General features: G+C 48.6%; 1 protein-coding gene across 1 annotated transcript in view; it reads left to right on the top strand.

Annotated features, from left to right (window-relative positions):
- The window catches only part of LOC308169688 (hexokinase-1-like), a gene marked incomplete at both ends in the record, with an annotated part of 24,601 nt that overhangs the window by 5,702 nt on the left and 1,399 nt on the right, over window positions 1–17,500 (top strand). The window contains 15 exons of the mRNA XM_080544410.1: window positions 188–336; window positions 644–763; window positions 1,157–1,252; window positions 2,738–2,837; window positions 3,053–3,236; window positions 3,453–3,608; window positions 7,271–7,504; window positions 8,111–8,303; window positions 9,174–9,285; window positions 9,408–9,556; window positions 9,745–9,864; window positions 10,311–10,406; window positions 13,380–13,479; window positions 13,776–13,959; window positions 17,140–17,295. Of these exons, the coding sequence (XP_080400536.1) occupies window positions 188–336; window positions 644–763; window positions 1,157–1,252; window positions 2,738–2,837; window positions 3,053–3,236; window positions 3,453–3,608; window positions 7,271–7,504; window positions 8,111–8,303; window positions 9,174–9,285; window positions 9,408–9,556; window positions 9,745–9,864; window positions 10,311–10,406; window positions 13,380–13,479; window positions 13,776–13,959; window positions 17,140–17,295 (2,149 nt within the window). The remainder of the gene's footprint in view (window positions 1–187; window positions 337–643; window positions 764–1,156; window positions 1,253–2,737; window positions 2,838–3,052; window positions 3,237–3,452; window positions 3,609–7,270; window positions 7,505–8,110; window positions 8,304–9,173; window positions 9,286–9,407; window positions 9,557–9,744; window positions 9,865–10,310; window positions 10,407–13,379; window positions 13,480–13,775; window positions 13,960–17,139; window positions 17,296–17,500) is intronic.

Raw genomic sequence — 17,500 nt, 5'->3', positions numbered from 1 at the left:
CTGCCACCAACCCAACCCTGCTGTAGTAAAGCGTGTGTGTTTCTGTGTCTGTGTCTGTGTGTGTGTGTGTGTGTGTGTGTGTGTGTGTGTGTGTGTGTGTGTGTGTGTGTGTGTGTGTGTGTGTGTGTGTGTGTCTGTGTCTGTGTCTGTGTCTGTGTCTGTGTCTGTGTGTGTGTGTGTGTAACAGAGAAGGGGGACTTCATCTCTCTGGACCTGGGCGGGTCGGCGTTCCGCATCCTGAGGGTCCAGGTGTCGCAGGGCAACAAGCAGACGGTGCAGATGCAGACGCAGGTCTACGACACCCCCGAGGACATCATACACGGCAGCGGCACGCAGGTACACACACACACACACACACACACACACACACACACAGACAGAGAGAGACATACACACACAAACACACACACACACAGAGACATACACACACAGAGAAACATGCACACACACACATACACATACACACACACACACTCACGGGCACACACACACACACACACACACACACACACACACACACACACAGAGAAACATACACACAGACACATACACATACACAACATACACACAGACGGGCACACACACACACACACACACACACACACACACACGCAGCTGTGTTGATGAGCTGGTCTCTCCTCAGCTGTTTGACCATGTAGCAGAGTGTCTGGGAGACTTCATGGAGAAGCAGAACATCAAGGACAAGAAGCTTCCGGTCGGGTTCACCTTCTCCTTCCCCTGTCAGCAGACCAAGCTGGACGAGGTGAGAGCCCTGCCTGTCTGTCTGTCTGCCAGTCTGCCTGTCTGTCTCTCTGCCTGTCTCTCTGTCTGTCTGCCTGCCTGTCTGTCTGCCTGCCTGCTTGTCTGTCTGTCTGTCTGCCTGCCTGTCTGTCTGTCTGCCAGTCTGCCTGTCTGTCTGTCTGCCTGTCTCTCTGTCTGTCTGTCTGCCTGTCTGTCTGCCTGCCTGTCTGCCTGCCTGTCTGTCTGTCTGTCTGCCTGCGTGTCTGTCTGTCTGTTTGTCTCTCTCTCTGTCTGTCTGTCTGTCTGTCTGTCTGTCTGTGTGTCTCTCTCTCTGTCTGTCTGTCTGTCTCTGACTATCTATCTAGACTAGACAGATTTTAAGGTCTGTGTGTGTGTGTGTGTGTGTGTGTCTCAGAGCTACCTGCTGACGTGGACTAAGCGTTTCAAGGCCAGCGGTGTGGAGGGCATGGACGTGGTCAAGCTGCTCAACAAGGCCATTAAGAAACGAGGGGTAGGTGTCACTCCTCTGACCCTGATCCTAACCCTGACCCTAAACCTGACCCCTGACCCTGACCCTGATCCTGACCCTAACCCTGACTCTGATCCTGACCCTGACTCTAACCCTGACCCTAACCCCTGACCCTAACCCTAACCCTGACCCTGACCCTGAACCTAACCCCTGAACCTAAACCTGACCCTGAACCTAAACCTAAACCTGACCCTGACCCTAACCACTAACCCTGACCCCTGACAGTCTAACATGGCTGTTGGAGCCATATTAAAATATATATATTTTTAGTTTGATTGAGAAAACCTATGAATGATATATTTTGTGTTTATATCCTGAGGATATAAATATTAAATATGTTTATGAAATGTTTTGTTGACCTTTTTGATCTTGTAGTATGTATTATGTACCTTTAAGGACGTAGCGATTGGTCATCTAGCTGATACTGACCTAATTACTGTGAGTGACTGGTAGGATGGTCGCATAGTGCCTGAAATGACTGTTTGTGCACTGTTTGAGGAGAGCTTATAATTTTCCGACCACACAAGGTGATCTCACAAGGGCACAGGCAATGCAAACATCGCACAAGGTAACAGGCACAAGGCAACTCCCCAGTAAACAAAGAGTCCAAAAGACGTCCTCAGGGAAGCCGGAATGTGGGTTCAGATTACGTCTTTCTAGGACGTCCAGATGACGTCTTTAGGAGGTCTGGACGTCCTAGAAAGACGTCATCTGAACCCACATTCCGGCTTCCCTGAGGACGTCTTTTGGACTCTTTGTTTACTGGGTCATGCAGCGCACAGACCACATGACATTGTAACTATATTGGTATTACCTGTATGGAACTGGATTCGGATTACCCGAATGAGAAATACTTGTTTTGTATTTATTTTGAGTTCGTCATTGATATATATATATTTTTATAGAAAAGTCAACCGGAGTTTAGTTTCATAAATTACTTTCATTTTGGATAAGCTGCATCTCCGTGCATGCTTTCTCAGGAGTGTGTGTTGGTAACTTTCACCGTTACCTCAGTGGCTAAATGGAAAGAAGGAGATGTGGATTGTTCTCGGGAACATGACGTCACGGTTGCTATGTCCGCCCACTGCCGCCATATTCTTTGGTACATCATTTAGTTATTTATTCGTTATTTTCGTTAATTGGTATATCATTACCACAGCGCAACTTAACGTCACGTCATATCTGACTCCAAAAGACATTTCATGGTTAATAATGATTTTCAATGCTTTGCCTGTGTGACAGACTATCGATCATATCAACCATATCAACAGCTTCAAAGCAGGTCTAGGTCTAGGACACACGTGAGAATGGCGCATGTGACAGGACTAACACAAAACTCCCAGAACACCTCTGTCCCTCTCCTTAAATATCATTCCCAACAGGACAAGGTGTGAGACGTTACAATCACAAAGGAATGGCCAGGGTGTGATTTCCGTGTGTGTGTGTGTGTGTGTGTGTGTGTTTCAGGACTATGAGGCTGACATCATGGCCGTGGTAAACGACACTGTAGGAACTATGATGACGGGTGGTTTTGACGACCAGCGATGTGAAGTCGGAATGATCATAGGTACACAACTCTCTCCCTATTGGCTAGCGACACAACTCTCTCCCTATTGGCTAGCGACACAACTCTCTCCCTATTGGCTAGCGACACAATTCTCTCCCATTGGCTGGCTCTCTTCAAACTGACGCTAACGCAACAATACACTTATCACTCTGCGTCACATAGACCAAGTGTAACACTGTGTCTGTGTCCGTGTGTGTGTGTGTGTGTGTGTCCAGGTACAGGCACCAACGCGTGCTACATGGAGGAGCTGCGTCATGTGGACCTGGTGGAGGGGGACGAGGGCAGGATGTGTGTGAACACAGAGTGGGGAGCCTTCGGAGACGACGGGTCGCTGGAGGACCTCAGGACCGAGTTCGACAGAGAGATCGACAGAGGTTCACTGAACCCTGGGAAACAGCTGTGAGACACACACACACACACACACACACACACACACACACACACACCTTTCAGGGGTCATGGAGGTGACATGTGGGGTGCCCCAGGGGTCCATTCTGGGTCCATTACTGTTTCTGATTTATGTCACTGACATGCCGGCATGCACAGGGAAACAACTGTTAACACTGTGTTTGTGTGTGTGTGTGTGTGTGTGTGTGTGTGTGTGTGTGTGTCCAGGTTTGAGAAGATGGTGAGTGGGATGTACATGGGGGAGCTGGTCAGGTTGATCCTGGTGAAGATGGCCAAGCAGGGCTTCCTGTTCGAGGGCAGGATCACCCCGGAGCTGCTCACCAAGGGCAAGCTGGAGACCAGACACATCTCTGCCATGGAGAAGTAAGCATCCACCAGGAGGGCCTGACTAAAGCCTGGTCCCTCCATGTGTTTAGGAGTAAGAAGGGCCTGACTAAAGCCTGATCCCTCTATAGCAGGGATGGGCAAACCTTACCATGTTTAACTCACCGATGATGGGAACAGCAGTGAGGTTGGGCTTTGGACTGAAGAATAGCTGGAGCACCAGGAGCTAGTCTTGTTGGAACATCCTGGTTCAACTTTGTTCTTCTCGGCTTTTGTTCAGTCATGTCTGACACTTTGTCTGACACTTGCTGTTTTAATAATTAGTTTTTTCAGATTTTATCCCTTTTTCACCCAATTTGGTAGCCAATTGAACCCAACCTAGCATCCAATTATCCCCTGCCTATTGCGTAGGATCCGCCGCACGACCCCGTGGCCGGCAGTCCCAGAGGAGGCCGCCAGGCAGACTAGCTGACTGGCTCCTCGAGCCCAGCACTGTTATTCCGGCACCCAGGGGGCGGTGTTGCGCGACGGATCCTTGTCCGGAAATACTCCTATACCGCCCTCGGGAGCGGCAGCCCAATATGCCGCCCCCCGTGTGTGCCCCGGCCGTATCCGGATCTGGCGAGCTGGGATTCGATCCCAGTCCCCGGTGGGCAGCTTGCACTAGTGGCCAGTGCTTAGACCGCTACACCACCGCGGGGCACGACACTTGCTGTTTTAACAACTTAATCAGCCATGAGGGGAGTAAAGAAAAATGTTATATCTTTGCACTTGATCAAATTTCAGGACCCTCCTTTCATGACTTTTCCTAGATATGTGCGTTCTACCACCCAGCATCCTTACATTTTCAAAATCACATCAGGATAAACTAATATAAAGCTGTTTTGCAGATTTTCTGTGTAGGAGGCAGGCTAATTTACAAGCGGCCAACTAGTGGTCGTTGTGTGTAAATAGCAGCTTGAGCATTGTAAAAAGGGGGTCTCATTTGACCCCAGAGGCGGCTCTTTTAGTAGGTAAAAATGCATGGCTGTTCTAGTGTTAAGTTAGCTGACAGGTCTTCGACTCATCGGGCAACTGTTCTTCTGAACATACTGACGTTGTCGAATTCTTGAATTTTCTCTGTACACATTACCCCTGCATCTTTAATGAGGCACTCGTTAATTGACTGCCAAAGACGCCAATTGGCGTCTTATAGAATAGTAACGTTGACTGCCAAAGACGCCAATTGGCGTCTTATAGAAAAGAAAAAAAAATCCGCGGGGATCGCGTTATTGACATGTTCTACACCTAGCGAGTGAATTTCAGACTTGGGTGTAATGTATTTCGGTCCCAGATGGGGGCAGTAGTTCGATAAAAGCCTGGAGAAGGAAGTGGCTTGCTGTGGGTTGTAGTAATGGCGAAACGGATCAGGGTATGTGCCAAACGCGGCGCGGAGCATTGCGGAGCATCGCGGAGCATCGCGGCCATCGCGCGACTCTTCAAACAGTTCAGAGTCGGATGATACAGAAAAAGTGCAGAAAAAAAATAAAAATAAAAAAGTTCTGCAGAAAAAGCTCGTTTTCTCTGTTTATTGGTCAAAATCAGGTGTTTTTGCTGAAACCACCCTATGTTCTACGGCCGATTTCTAAACACTCAAAGAGGCTAGAAACAAACTTTCTTTTTCTGATGAAAGAAGAGAGTCTAAAGTTTTGGTAGATATGTTCAATGTTTATGTAGTCCGAAAAGTCAATATTTGGTGGGTCTTCAAAGTTCAGCGAAAATGCCCCAAAAGTCTGGCAGTGTGGAGCTCTCCGCTCTGAACATGGCTGGCAGTCAAAGAGTTAATAGTTACCATAAGAGTTTTCCATGCTGGGCGATGAGCTACCTCGCAGCTAGCCATTGTGGTATTTTCCTGTACTTTGTTGGCATGAAACAGTACTGCTGTTGGGTAGCAGGCTAACAGGCTAACAGGCTAACAGGCTAGTGTTGTAGTTTTATATCCAATATGCTGAGAATTGAAATTTAGCAATCATGGAGCACACCCCCCCCCTTTCCTTCCTGGACAGATGTGCCAATTCTGTGGCGCAGTTAACAATTCTGCCTGTGGACCAGTGGCGGACTCAGGCTGTTTGAAGGGCAGGGGCGAAAAGAAAAAAAGGGCACCTACTGCACAACATGGGACCCCATCAGTGCACATGGTCAAGTTCAGACCATTGGAAGGGCAGCCAATAGGGCACATCCTCTAATTTTGCCACTCAAAAGGGCACTTTAGTGTGACGTTTCTCAACTTTGGGGGCACATGGTCAAGTTTAGACCATTGGAGGGGCACCAATAGGGCACGTCCTCTCATTTACGACACTCAAAAGGGCATTTTTGATACTCAAAAGGGCACTTAAGACAGACTTTTTCTACCGTGGGGGCACCAGGAGGGGCACTCGCCCCCCCTGCCCCCCCTTGAGTCCGCCAGTGCTGTGGACAGTGCCAATACCTTGTTGCGCAATAACTAGTTGTGCGGACACTAAATTATTGGTTCCCAAGAATAGTGATCTCATGACCAAGGACATTTCTATAAATGTGTGTCCCGCCCCACGGGGGAGGCTTTTTGACTGCGATATTCTCTCTGTGCTCATGTAACTTTGCTTAATAAAAGGCCGCATTTGAGTCAATTGATTTAAGCTCTTTGTGCTTTATAAGTTCTACTCAATCGACTAAGAATCACTTAAATCCACAACACTAGCTAAGTTGGCTAACAGGCTAGCTGTCAGATGTTTCGCTTTCTGCTCTCACTCTGTGCCAGTGTACGAAGTGTGAGGAAAGTAGCCTTGAGAACCAATGGTTCTCGAGCCTAATGGCCCATAGGAGCAGGAGCCTCTTTCCTGTTTCCGTAGCGTGAGGCGGCTTGATGTACAAGTACACCCCCTGGACATGAGGAGGGCCTGACTAACCCCTGACTCCCTCCATGTCCCCAGGAATAAGGAGGGCCTGACTAACCGCTGACCCCTCCATGTCCCCAGGAGGGCCTGACTAACCCCTGACTCCCTCCATGTCCCCAGGAATAAGGAGGGCCTGACTAACCCCTGACCCCTCCATGTCCCCAGGAGGGCCTGACTAACCCCTGACCCCTCCATGTCCCCAGGAGTAAGGAGGGCCTGACTAACCCCCGATCCCTCTGTCCCCAGGAGTAAGGAGGGCCTGACTAACCCCTGACCCCTCCATGTCCCCAGGAGTAAGGAGGGCCTGACTAACCCCTGACCCCTCCATGTCCCCAGGAGGGCCTGACTAACCCCTGACCCCTCCATGTCCCCAGGAATAAGGAGGGCCTGACTAACCCCTGACCCCTGCATGTCCCCAGAAGGGCCTGACTAACCTCTGACCCCTCCATGTCCCCAGGAGTAAGGAGGGCCTGACTAACCCCTCCATGTCCCCAGGAGTAAGGAGGGCCTGACTAACCCCTGACCCCTCCATGTCCCCAGGAGTAAGGAGGGCGTGACTAACCCCTCCATGTCCCCAGGAGGGCGTGACTAACCCCTGATCCCTCCATGTCCCTAGGAGTAAGCAGGGCCTGACTAACCCCTGATCCCTCCATGTCCCCTGGAGGGCCTGACTAACCCCTGACCCCTCCATGCCCCCAGGAGTAAGGAGGGCCTGACTAACCCCTGACCCCTCCATGTCCCCAGGAGTAAGCAGGGCCTGACTAACCCCTGACCCCTCCATGTCCCCAGGAGTAAGGAAGGCCTCAGCAAGGCGAAGGAGATCTTGGGTCGCCTCGGCGTGGAGCCGTCAGCTGACGACTGCGTGGCCGTGCAGCACGTCTGCAGCGTCGTCACCTTCCGCTCCGCCAACCTCATCGCCGCCACACTGGCGGCCATCTTGGCGCGGCTGAAGGACAACAAGGGAACGCCGCGACTCAAGACCACCGTGGGGATCGACGGCTCACTCTACAAGATGCACCCTCAGTGAGGAGCGGGGGGGAGGGGAGGGAGGGAGGGAGGGAAGGAAGGCTAACTCTACAAGATGCACCCCCAGTGAGGAGGGAGGGAGGGAGGGAGGGAAGATAGATAGATAGATAGATGGATAGATTGACAGACAGACAGACAGACAGACAGACAGACAGACAGATGGATAGATAACCATCTCTCTCTCTCTGGTGTCTCCAGGTATATAGATAGACAAACAGATAGGCAGACAGACAGACAGACAGATAACCGTCTCTCTCCCTCTCTGGTGTCTCCAGGTATGATATATAGACAGACAGACAGACAGACAGATAGATAACCTCTCTCTCTCTGGTGTCTCCAGGTATGATATATAGACAGACAGACAGACAGACAGACAGATAGATAACCTCTCTCTCTCTCTGGTGTCTTCAGGTATGATAGATAGATAGATAGATAGACAGACAGACAGACAGATAGATAACTGTCTCTCTCTCTCTGGTGTCTCCAGGTATGATAGACAGACAGACAGATAGATAACCGTCTCTCTCTCTCTGGTGTCTCCAGGTATGATAGACAGACAGACAGACAGATAGATAACTGTCTCTCTCTTTCTGGTGTCTCCAGGTATGCGCGGCGGCTCCATAAGGCCGTGAGGCGTCTCGTTCCAGAGACGGACGTCCGTTTTCTCCTGTCAGAGAGCGGCAGCAGCAAAGGGGCTGCCATGGTTACGGCGGTGGCCTACCGGCTGGCCGACCAATGCCGTCAGATCACTGAGACCCTGGCAGAGTACCGGCTGACCAATGACCAGCTGCTAGAGGTGGGGCCTAGGGCCAAGGTTGATGGACCTGTACTGACAACATAGATGGAATGACTCTGATGTGCTATAATGATAGATATTGATGGATATTGATTAATATTGATTGACATTGATTAATATTGATTGGTATTGATAGATATTGATAGATATTGATAGATATTGATGTGGTATATTGATAGATATTGGTGTGGTATATTGATAGATATGGATTGATATTGATAGATATTGATGTGGTATATTGATAGATATTGATAGATATGGATTGATATTGATGTGGTATATTGATAGATATGGATTGATATTAATAGATATGGATTGATATTGATAGATATTGATGTGGTATATTGATAGATATGGATTGATATTGATAGATATGGATTGATATTGATAGATATTCATTGGTATTGATGGATATTGATGGATATTGTTGGATATTGATTAGTATTGATGGATATTGATTGATATTGATTTGTATTGATTGTTATTGATTGTCATTGATGGATATGGATGGATATTGATGGATATTGATTGATATTGATAGATATTGATGTGGTATATTGATAGATATGGATTGATATTGTTATATATTGATTGATATTGTTAGATATTGATTAATATTGATTGTTATTGATTGTCATTGATGGATATTGATATATATTGATGCTGATATTGATATATATTGATAGATATGGATAGATATTGATTAATATTGATTGTTATTGATTGTCCTTGATGGATATTGATATATATTGATGTTGATATTGATATATATTGATATATATTGATAGATATTGATTAATATTGATTGTTATTGATTGTCATTGATGGATATTGATGGATATGGATGGATATTGGTGATGTTACTCCCAGGTGAAGCAGAGGATGAGGGTGGAGATCCAGAACGGCCTGGGGAGGGAGAGTCAGGACCAGGCCACCGTGAAGATGCTGCCTAGCTACGTCCGGACCACCCCCGACGGATCAGGTGAGGGTGGGGCGGCAGGGGAGAGAGGAGGGAGTGGAGAGGGATGGGTGAAGATGCTGGCCAGCTACGTCCGCACGTGTGTCTGATTGTGTGTGTGTGTGTGTGTGTGTGTGTGATCTCAGAACACGGTGACTTCCTGGCTCTGGACCTGGGAGGGACCAACTTCCGGGTTCTGCTGGTGAAGATCCGCAGCGGGAAGAGGAGGACCGTGGAGATGCACAACAAGATCTACGCCATCCCCCTGGAGGTCATGCAGGGCACGGGGGAGGAGGTGAGGGGGAGGGGGGGGGGGAGAGGAGGGAGGGGGGGGAGGGAGGGTGGAAATTAACACTGTGTAACATGACTTCCTGTGTTGTGGTTGTTGTGTAACGTCTACTTCCTGTGTTGTGGTTGTTGTGTAACATCTACTTCCTGTGTTGTGGTTGTTGTGTAACGTGTACTTCCTGTGTTGTGGTGCAGCTGTTTGACCACATCGTTCAGTGCATCTCTGACTTCCTGGACTACATGGGGATGAAGAACACTCGTCTTCCTCTGGGCTTCACCTTCTCCTTCCCCTGCAGGCAGACCAGCCTCGACGCTGTGAGACCCCCACTTCCTGTCTGCCTGTCTGTCTGTCTGTCTGTCTGCGTGTGTGTGTGTGTGTATCTAACATGCTGTGTTTGTGTGTGTGTGTATGTCTAAGTCTAACATGCTCTGTGTGTGTGTGTGTCTGTGTCTGTGTGTGTCTAACATGCTGTGTTTGTGTGTGTGTGCGTGTCTGTGTCTGTGTGTGTCTAACATGCTGTGTTTGTGTGTGTGTGTGTCTGTGTCTGTGTGTGTCTAACATGCTGTGTTTGTGTGTGTGTGTGTGTGTGTGTATGTCTAACATGCTCTGTGTGTCTGTGTGTGTGTGTGTGTGTGTGTGTGTCTGTGTCTGTGTGTGTCTAACATGCTGTGTGTGTGTCTGTGTGTGTCTAACATGCTGTGTGTGTGTGTGTGTGTGTCTAACATGCTGTGTGTGTGTGTGTGTGTGTGTGTGTGTTCAGGGCATCCTGCTGACGTGGACGAAGGGCTTCAAGGCCACAGACTGTGAGGGTGAAGACGTGGTGGGGCTGCTGAGGGACGCCATCAAACGCAGGGAGGTGAGAGGTCACCTGGGGTCATCTGGGGTCAGGGGTCATCTGGGGTCATCTGGGATCAGGGGTCATCTAGGACCTTCTGGGGTCATCTGGGATCAGGGGTCATCTGGGCTCATCTGAGGTCATCTGGGGTCGTCAGGGGTAATCTGGGGCGGCTGTGGCGCAGGAGGTAGAGCCGGCGTCTTATGATCGCAAGGTTGGCAGATCGGTGGTTCAAGCCCCAGCTGGCCACATGTCAAAGTGTCCTTGGGCAAGATACTTAACCCCAAAATTGCTCCCAATGAGCGGGCCGGCGCCTTGCATGGTAGCTTGTCGCCATTGGTGTGTGAATGTGTGTGTGAATGGGTGAATGAGAGGCCGTTGTAAAGCGCTTTGGAATAAGGCGCTGTATGAGTCAGTCCATTTATCTGGGGTCAGGAATCATCTGGGGTCATTGGTCATCTGGGATCAGGGGTCAACTGAGGTCAGGGGATTATTACAGATCCTCCAACAAATGTCACAGTGGGTGTGAGACACTGTGGCTTGTAGGCCTCTCCAGGTCTCCGTCTAACCATTAGACTACCAGGTGTGGGGCAAAGCTGAGAAGATGACCTTCCTCCAGTCCTCTACAGTCCAATCCGGTCTAATTTCCGCCCTCTGCCGGTCTGTATCTTTGTTGTCCCCAACATCTGCTGCTTGACCTTGTTCTTTTTTTTAAAAATAATTACATTTTTATTAAAATGTTTCCTTTATACAAAAACACAATGAAGCAAAGGAAAAATACATAAAAAACAGCATATGGGTTCTCCGATTCAAACCTCAAGGCTAGTGGTGTCAACTCTCTCCCCTCTGTAATCGATCCACTTCTCCCATTTCCTTTCAAGCCTTACTTCCTGCACCCTGAATCTAAATGTGAATCGCTCCATGGTAGAATATCTCTTCCACAACGCCCAGCCACTGCTCCTTTGTTGGGGGGGTCTACCTTGTAGCTTGACCTTGTTCTTGACCTTCTTTTCAACTTTCTCTACACCGTTTTAACCATCCAGCTGGTCCTATTGCAAGAGCATAGTGATGACCACAGCAGTGTTTTTTTTTATACTTTTCCTTTTCTGAAGATTCGGTTCAGGTGATCACTTAATCATACCGCTGCCATACATGTAGAGATGCTGATTTGGAATGGTCTCTTAATTTTTAGTTTATGTATGTACACACTCATTGAACACTGTGTGTGTGTGTGTGTGTGGCGCAGGAGGTAGAGCCGGCGTCTAATGATCGCAAGGTCGGCAGATCGGTGGTTTGAAACCGGGCTGGCCACATGTCGAGGTATCCTTGGGCAAGACACTGAACCCCAAATTGCTCCCAATGAGCGGGCCGGCGCCTTGCATGGTAGCTTGCCACCATTGGTGTGTGAATGTGTGAATGGGTGAATGAGAGGCCGTTGTAAAGCGCTTTGGAATAAAGCTCTATATAAGTCAGTCTATTTACCATTTGTGTGTGTGTGTGTCTGTGTGTGTAGGAGTTTGACCTGGATGTCGTGACGGTGGTAAATGTATGTATGTGTGTGTGTGTGTGTGTGGAGGAGTTTGACCTGGACGTGGTGGCGGTGGTTAATGTGTGTGTGTGTGTGTGTGTGTAGGAGTTTGACCTGGACGTGGTGGCAGTGGTTAATGTGTGTGTGTGTGTGTGTGTGTGTGTGTGTGTGTGTGTGTGTGTAGGAGTATACGTGGTGGCGGTGGTTAATATGTGTGTGTGTGTGTTAGGGCTGCACGATTAATCGATTTTAAATCGAAATCGCGATTTGAAATGTCGCGATTAGCTAATCGCAAAGCCTGCGATTTGCCTGCGATTTTTTTTTTTTTTTTTTGCCATTTAGCAGACTCTTTTTTAATCCAAAGCGATTTACAAATACGAATTACAGGGACATTCCCCCTGGAGTAACTGAGGGCTAAGTGCCTTACTCAAGGGCACACTAGTAGTGGTGTGGTTTCAGGCGGGATTTGAACTCACAACCTTCCGATCACAAGTCCAACTCACTATGTGTTTCTCAACCCTCTCCTCGGGGCGCCCCAGCCGCTCCACATATTTGATCTGTTCCACCACCAGCACACCTGATTCAACTAATCAAGTCCAAATCATAATTGCTTTGGACTTGATTAGTTGAATCAGGTGTGCTGGTGGTGGAACAGATCAAATATGTGGAGCGGCTGGGGCGCCCCGAGGAGAGGGTTGAGAAACACCACTACCCGTATGGGATACGTCAATACAGCGCGTCGGATTCAACGTCAATGAACGTCAACGTCAATGAACGTAAAAAAAAGACACTTGTTGAGAGAAACAAAATGGTGTTGCTGTTTAAAAAAAACATAAATAAATATGTTGTCCCAATTCATATCTTTTAAGTTCTCATCCTTGCATTAGAATTAGAGCAGTTAATAGTTTGATGGTATCATGTGGTAATGCTCTCTGAAAATAGGTGATAGATAGATTCATCCAATCACCTGCCAAGTATTTTTTGAAAGTACCTGCCCTTTTCCAAACAGCTTCCAATTAAGCTTTCCTAGATGGTTGTGTGAAACAAACCACCTGAGTCAGGTTAGTAATGCTCCATCACATGTTTTAATCTGAAGCTTGATTTTAAAGCAACCCAACTTTAAAGCAACCCAATGTAGCTCGGGCTGTGGGGGTGCTAGAGGAGGGAGCCTCTAAGTCCCCTGAAGACGTACAAACAAACTGCACGTTGATACGACCTTCCTAGCCGGAGATATGGCCACACTTTACAAAAAGTCCCTTTTTTTTTTTTTTTTTTTTTTTGCTATTTAAAAATAAATTAATCGCAAATTAATCGCAATCGCGATATCTGTCCAAATAATCGCAATTCGATTTTTTCCCCAAATCGTGCAGCCCTAGTGTGTGTGACTGTGTGTGTGTGTAGGAGTTTGACCTGGACGTGGTGGCGGTGGTTAATGTGTGTGTGTGTGTGTGTGTGTGTGTGTGTAGGAGTTTGACCTGGACGTGGTGGCAGTGGTTAATGACACCGTGGGGACCATGATGACCTGTGCCTACGAGGAGCCTACCTGTGAGGTCGGCCTGATCGCAGGTGAGGTCACCTGATGAGGTCACCTGATGATGCCATCTGATGATGTCACCTCCATCACTATGACTCAACCTGAATGTTTGTTTAGGTGTCTAATGGTTGCTGCCTGTGTGTGTGTGTGTGTATGGTGCATGTGTGTGTGTGTGTGTGTGTGTGTGCGTGTGCATGTGTGCCTTGTGTGGTGTGTGTGGTGCGTGTGTGTGTGTGCGCGCGTGTGTGTGGGGTGTTTGTGTGTGTGTATGGTGCGTGCGTGTGCGGTGTTTTTTTGTGCGTGTGTGTGCGTGTGCGTGTGTGTGTAGGGACGGGCAGCAACGCGTGCTACATGGAGGAGATGAGGAACGTGGAGATGCTGGAGGGGGAGCAGGGCAGGATGTGTGTGAACATGGAGTGGGGCGCCTTCGGAGACAACGGTTGCCTTGACGACATGAGGACAGAACACGACAGGGCCGTGGACGACTTCTCACTCAACCCCGGGAAACAGAGGCGAGGAGGGAGGGGTGGAGGGGTGGATGGATGGAGGGGTGGAGGGGTGGAGGGGTGGAGGGGTGGGTGGGTGGAGGGGTGGAGAGGTGGAGGGGTGGAGTAGGGTTGGGTACCGTTTGGTTTTATTCGATACCGGTGCCAAATCGGTACTTTAAAAACGGTACCGGTACCGAAACGGTACTTAAATCGGTACTTTTGATTTTAAAAAAAAATCTGTATAGAAATCCAGGATTTTTCACATCAGTGGTCACTGACGCGATTTTCTGAGTGCACGCCATTAATGCAGAGCGGCAATGTTTTATATAAGGTGATCAAATACCAACATATCCTGATGCTACAGCTGCAGCAGAACATGGGGAACTACAGCACTGAACATAGGTTACCGTATAATATACATGTGACTGACAGATCCGCCCAAGACAGACACACACACACACACACAGTGAAAGATAATCAGCTCATTGAATATGAAGTACACAAGAGTACACACAGAACCGGGAACGCGCATACAGCACTGAACAACATCCGTAGAATATAAACTTGTGACTGACTGTCACATACACACACATACATACACACACACACACACACACACACACACACACACACTGAAAGATTATCAGCTTATCAATATGAAGTAGGCCTACATGAGAGTACACGCACAAAACGGGCTAATTAACTGTTTACACAAGTAAAATCACAGTGTGACAGTCAGATGAAGCATTCGGTAAACAATCAACAGCAAGGTAATGCATCAGCTGAGTTAAAGAAAACCAACTTTTACCTTTGATGACACCGACATGAGCCCTGTTTTCCCATACCTCCGCCGTTCTGTTCGTGATGATTTTAGATTATTTTTGCACCGCGCATATTGCCCTGTAATTAGACCATGCGACCACAGCTTCTGTGTGTCTCTTATTGTCCAAATGTTCCCTGAATTTTAGCTGCATGTTTTTCCAGCATGTAAATCCGTTGTCAATAAAAATTCGACTCCAATTCTTTCCCCCTGCCAATAAAACGTTGTTAAAGTGATGGAGAGACGCAAAGGAGAGGGATTTCCTGAAATCTATATTTCCCGCTAAATTCAGACCAATCACAAAACTGTTTTGCAAGCGTGTTGCCTCGCACTTGTTGAGAGCGATTCAGTCTCGGATTACATGCACTGAGTGGAACTTTAACAGTCGATGTCACGTGCGGTTGCATGTAACGTCCGTTTCGGACACCAGGGGGCGAGAGAGGAACCGAAACGAGGCACCGAAATCTCTGTTGCAATTCGGTTCGGTAGGTACCGAATGTAGAGTAACCGGTACCATACCGGTACTGGTTTTCGGTACCCAACCCTAGGGTGGAGGGGTGGATGGATGGAGGGGTGGAGGGGTGGGTGGGTGGAGGGTTGGATAGATAGATAGATAGATAAGTGGGTGGATGGATGGTTGGGTGGAGGGTTGGATAGATGGATAGGTGGGTGGATGGGTGGGTGGGTGGATGGATGGATGGTTGGATGGATAGATAGATAGATAGATGGGTGGGTGGGTGGATGGAAGGATGGATGGATAGGTGGATGGATGGATGGATGGATGGATGGATGGATGGGTGGATGGATGGATGGGTGGATGGATGGATGGATCGATGGGTGGGTGGATGGATGGATGGATGGATGGATGGAAGTTTATTTGTATAGCACATTTCATACAACAGGGGAGATTCATAGTGCTTTACATCAACAGCATTAAAAAGATACACCAAGAGGAGAAAAGTACACCATATCACACAGAGAAAGAAGGAGAGGAAGGAGGGGTAGTGGCTGTCCTTGAGTTCATGTCTGCAGGGCCACGAAGGCGCGGGGGGGGGGGGTCTGTTTCGGTTGCTGCATAGGAGAGATAGTAGTGTGTGTCCTTAGATAGTAGTGTGTGTCCTTAGATAGTAGTGTGTGTCCTTAGATAGTAGTGTGTGTCCTTAGATAGTATGTGTGTGTCCTTAGATAGTACTGTGTGTCCTTAGATAGTACTGTGTGTCCTTAGATAGTAGTGGGAGTCACCCGACTCTCGGGGTCTAGCTGTCTTTGGTCTGGTTGTGAGCTCCGTATCTCTGGGCTCTGAACCCATGCCAGCCCGCTGCTGTACGGGCCTACCTGTTACTCTGAAGCCATGCTAGCTGCTCTACAGGCCTACCTGTTACTCTGAAGCCAGCTCGCTGCTCTACAGGCCTACCTGTTACTCTGAAGCCATGCTAGCTGCTCTACGAGCCTACCTATTGCCAAAGCTAATGAAGACTTGGGCTCACAGCGTTTTTGTATCTCTCGGGCTGGGCTTCTAAAGTTGCAGAACTTTTCCGGGGGGTTGGTTCATCTGTCCAATGAATTTTGCAGCTGACGGGCGGGTGCCTTGTTAATCTTGGGAAGCCTACGTCGTAATCCCAAACTTGCATGAGCGGAGAACCATTAGCATAGCGATCCCCGAGGGCACGAAGCCTCGTCAGGAGAGTATTGTCCAATAAATTTACTCTCCGGGCAAGATCTATACAACTTTGACAGATGGTAGGCATAGTGATTAAAAATAGCAGAGAGTGGCCCCGCGGTGGTGTAGCGGTCTACGCACTGGCCGCTAGTGCATGCTGCCCACCGGGGCCGGGGTTCGTATCCCGGCTCGCCAGATCCAGATAATGGCCGAGGCACACGGGAAGCGGCATATTGGCCGGCCGCTTCTGAGGGGGGGTATAGGAGTATTTCTGGACTATGATCCGTCGCGCAACACCGCCCCCTGGGGTGCCGGAATAACGGTACTGGGCTCGAGGAGCCAGTCAGCCTAGTCTGCCTGGCGCCCTCCTCTGGGACTGCCGGCCACGGGGTCGGGCGGCGGATCCAATGCAATAGGCAGGGGATAATTGGATGCTAAGTTGGGTTAAATTGGCTACCAAATTGGGTGAAAAAGGGATAAAATCTGAAAAACAAATAGCAGAGAGTACAAAGCTTGAGATTCAAAGACAGAAAGCAGTGCAAGGGCAGCTACCGTCCTTCAACACCAGGAAGCTCATTAACTTGTTTGAAATGTCATGCCTATAGCAGTGACTGAGATGACTTTCAGATCATTCTGGCTTGTAATTCATTTAATGTTGGGTTCTCTCCGGTCGTGTGTGTGTGTGTGTGTGTGTGTGTGTGTGTGTGTGTGTGTGTGTGTGCAGGTTTGAGAAGATGTGCAGTGGTATGTACCTGGGGGAGATAGTCAGACAGATCCTGATCGACCTGACCAGGAGAGGCTTCCTGTTCCGAGGTCAGATCTCTGAGACGCTGAAGACCCGAGGCATCTTCCAGACCAAGTTCCTGTCCCAGATAGAGAGGTATCTGTCTCTCTCTCTCTCTCTCTCTCTGTCTATCTATCTGTCTGTCTCTCTATCTGTCTGTCTGTCTTCCAGATAGAGAGGTAAGAGCCTGGACAGTAGAGAAATACTCTCCCACTCTCTCTCTCTCTCTCTCTCTCTCTCTCTCTCTGTCTCTGTCTGTCTCTCTCTGTCTCTTTCTCTGTCTTTCTTTGTGTGTCTCTCT

Source organism: Nansenia antarctica (genome assembly GCF_963989245.1).
Source record: "Nansenia antarctica genome assembly, chromosome: 1".
NCBI classification, from domain to species: Eukaryota; Metazoa; Chordata; class Actinopteri; order Argentiniformes; family Microstomatidae; genus Nansenia; species Nansenia antarctica.
The sequence above is the reverse complement of the archived record's forward strand: the minus strand, read 5'-3'. Positions and strand labels throughout refer to the sequence as shown.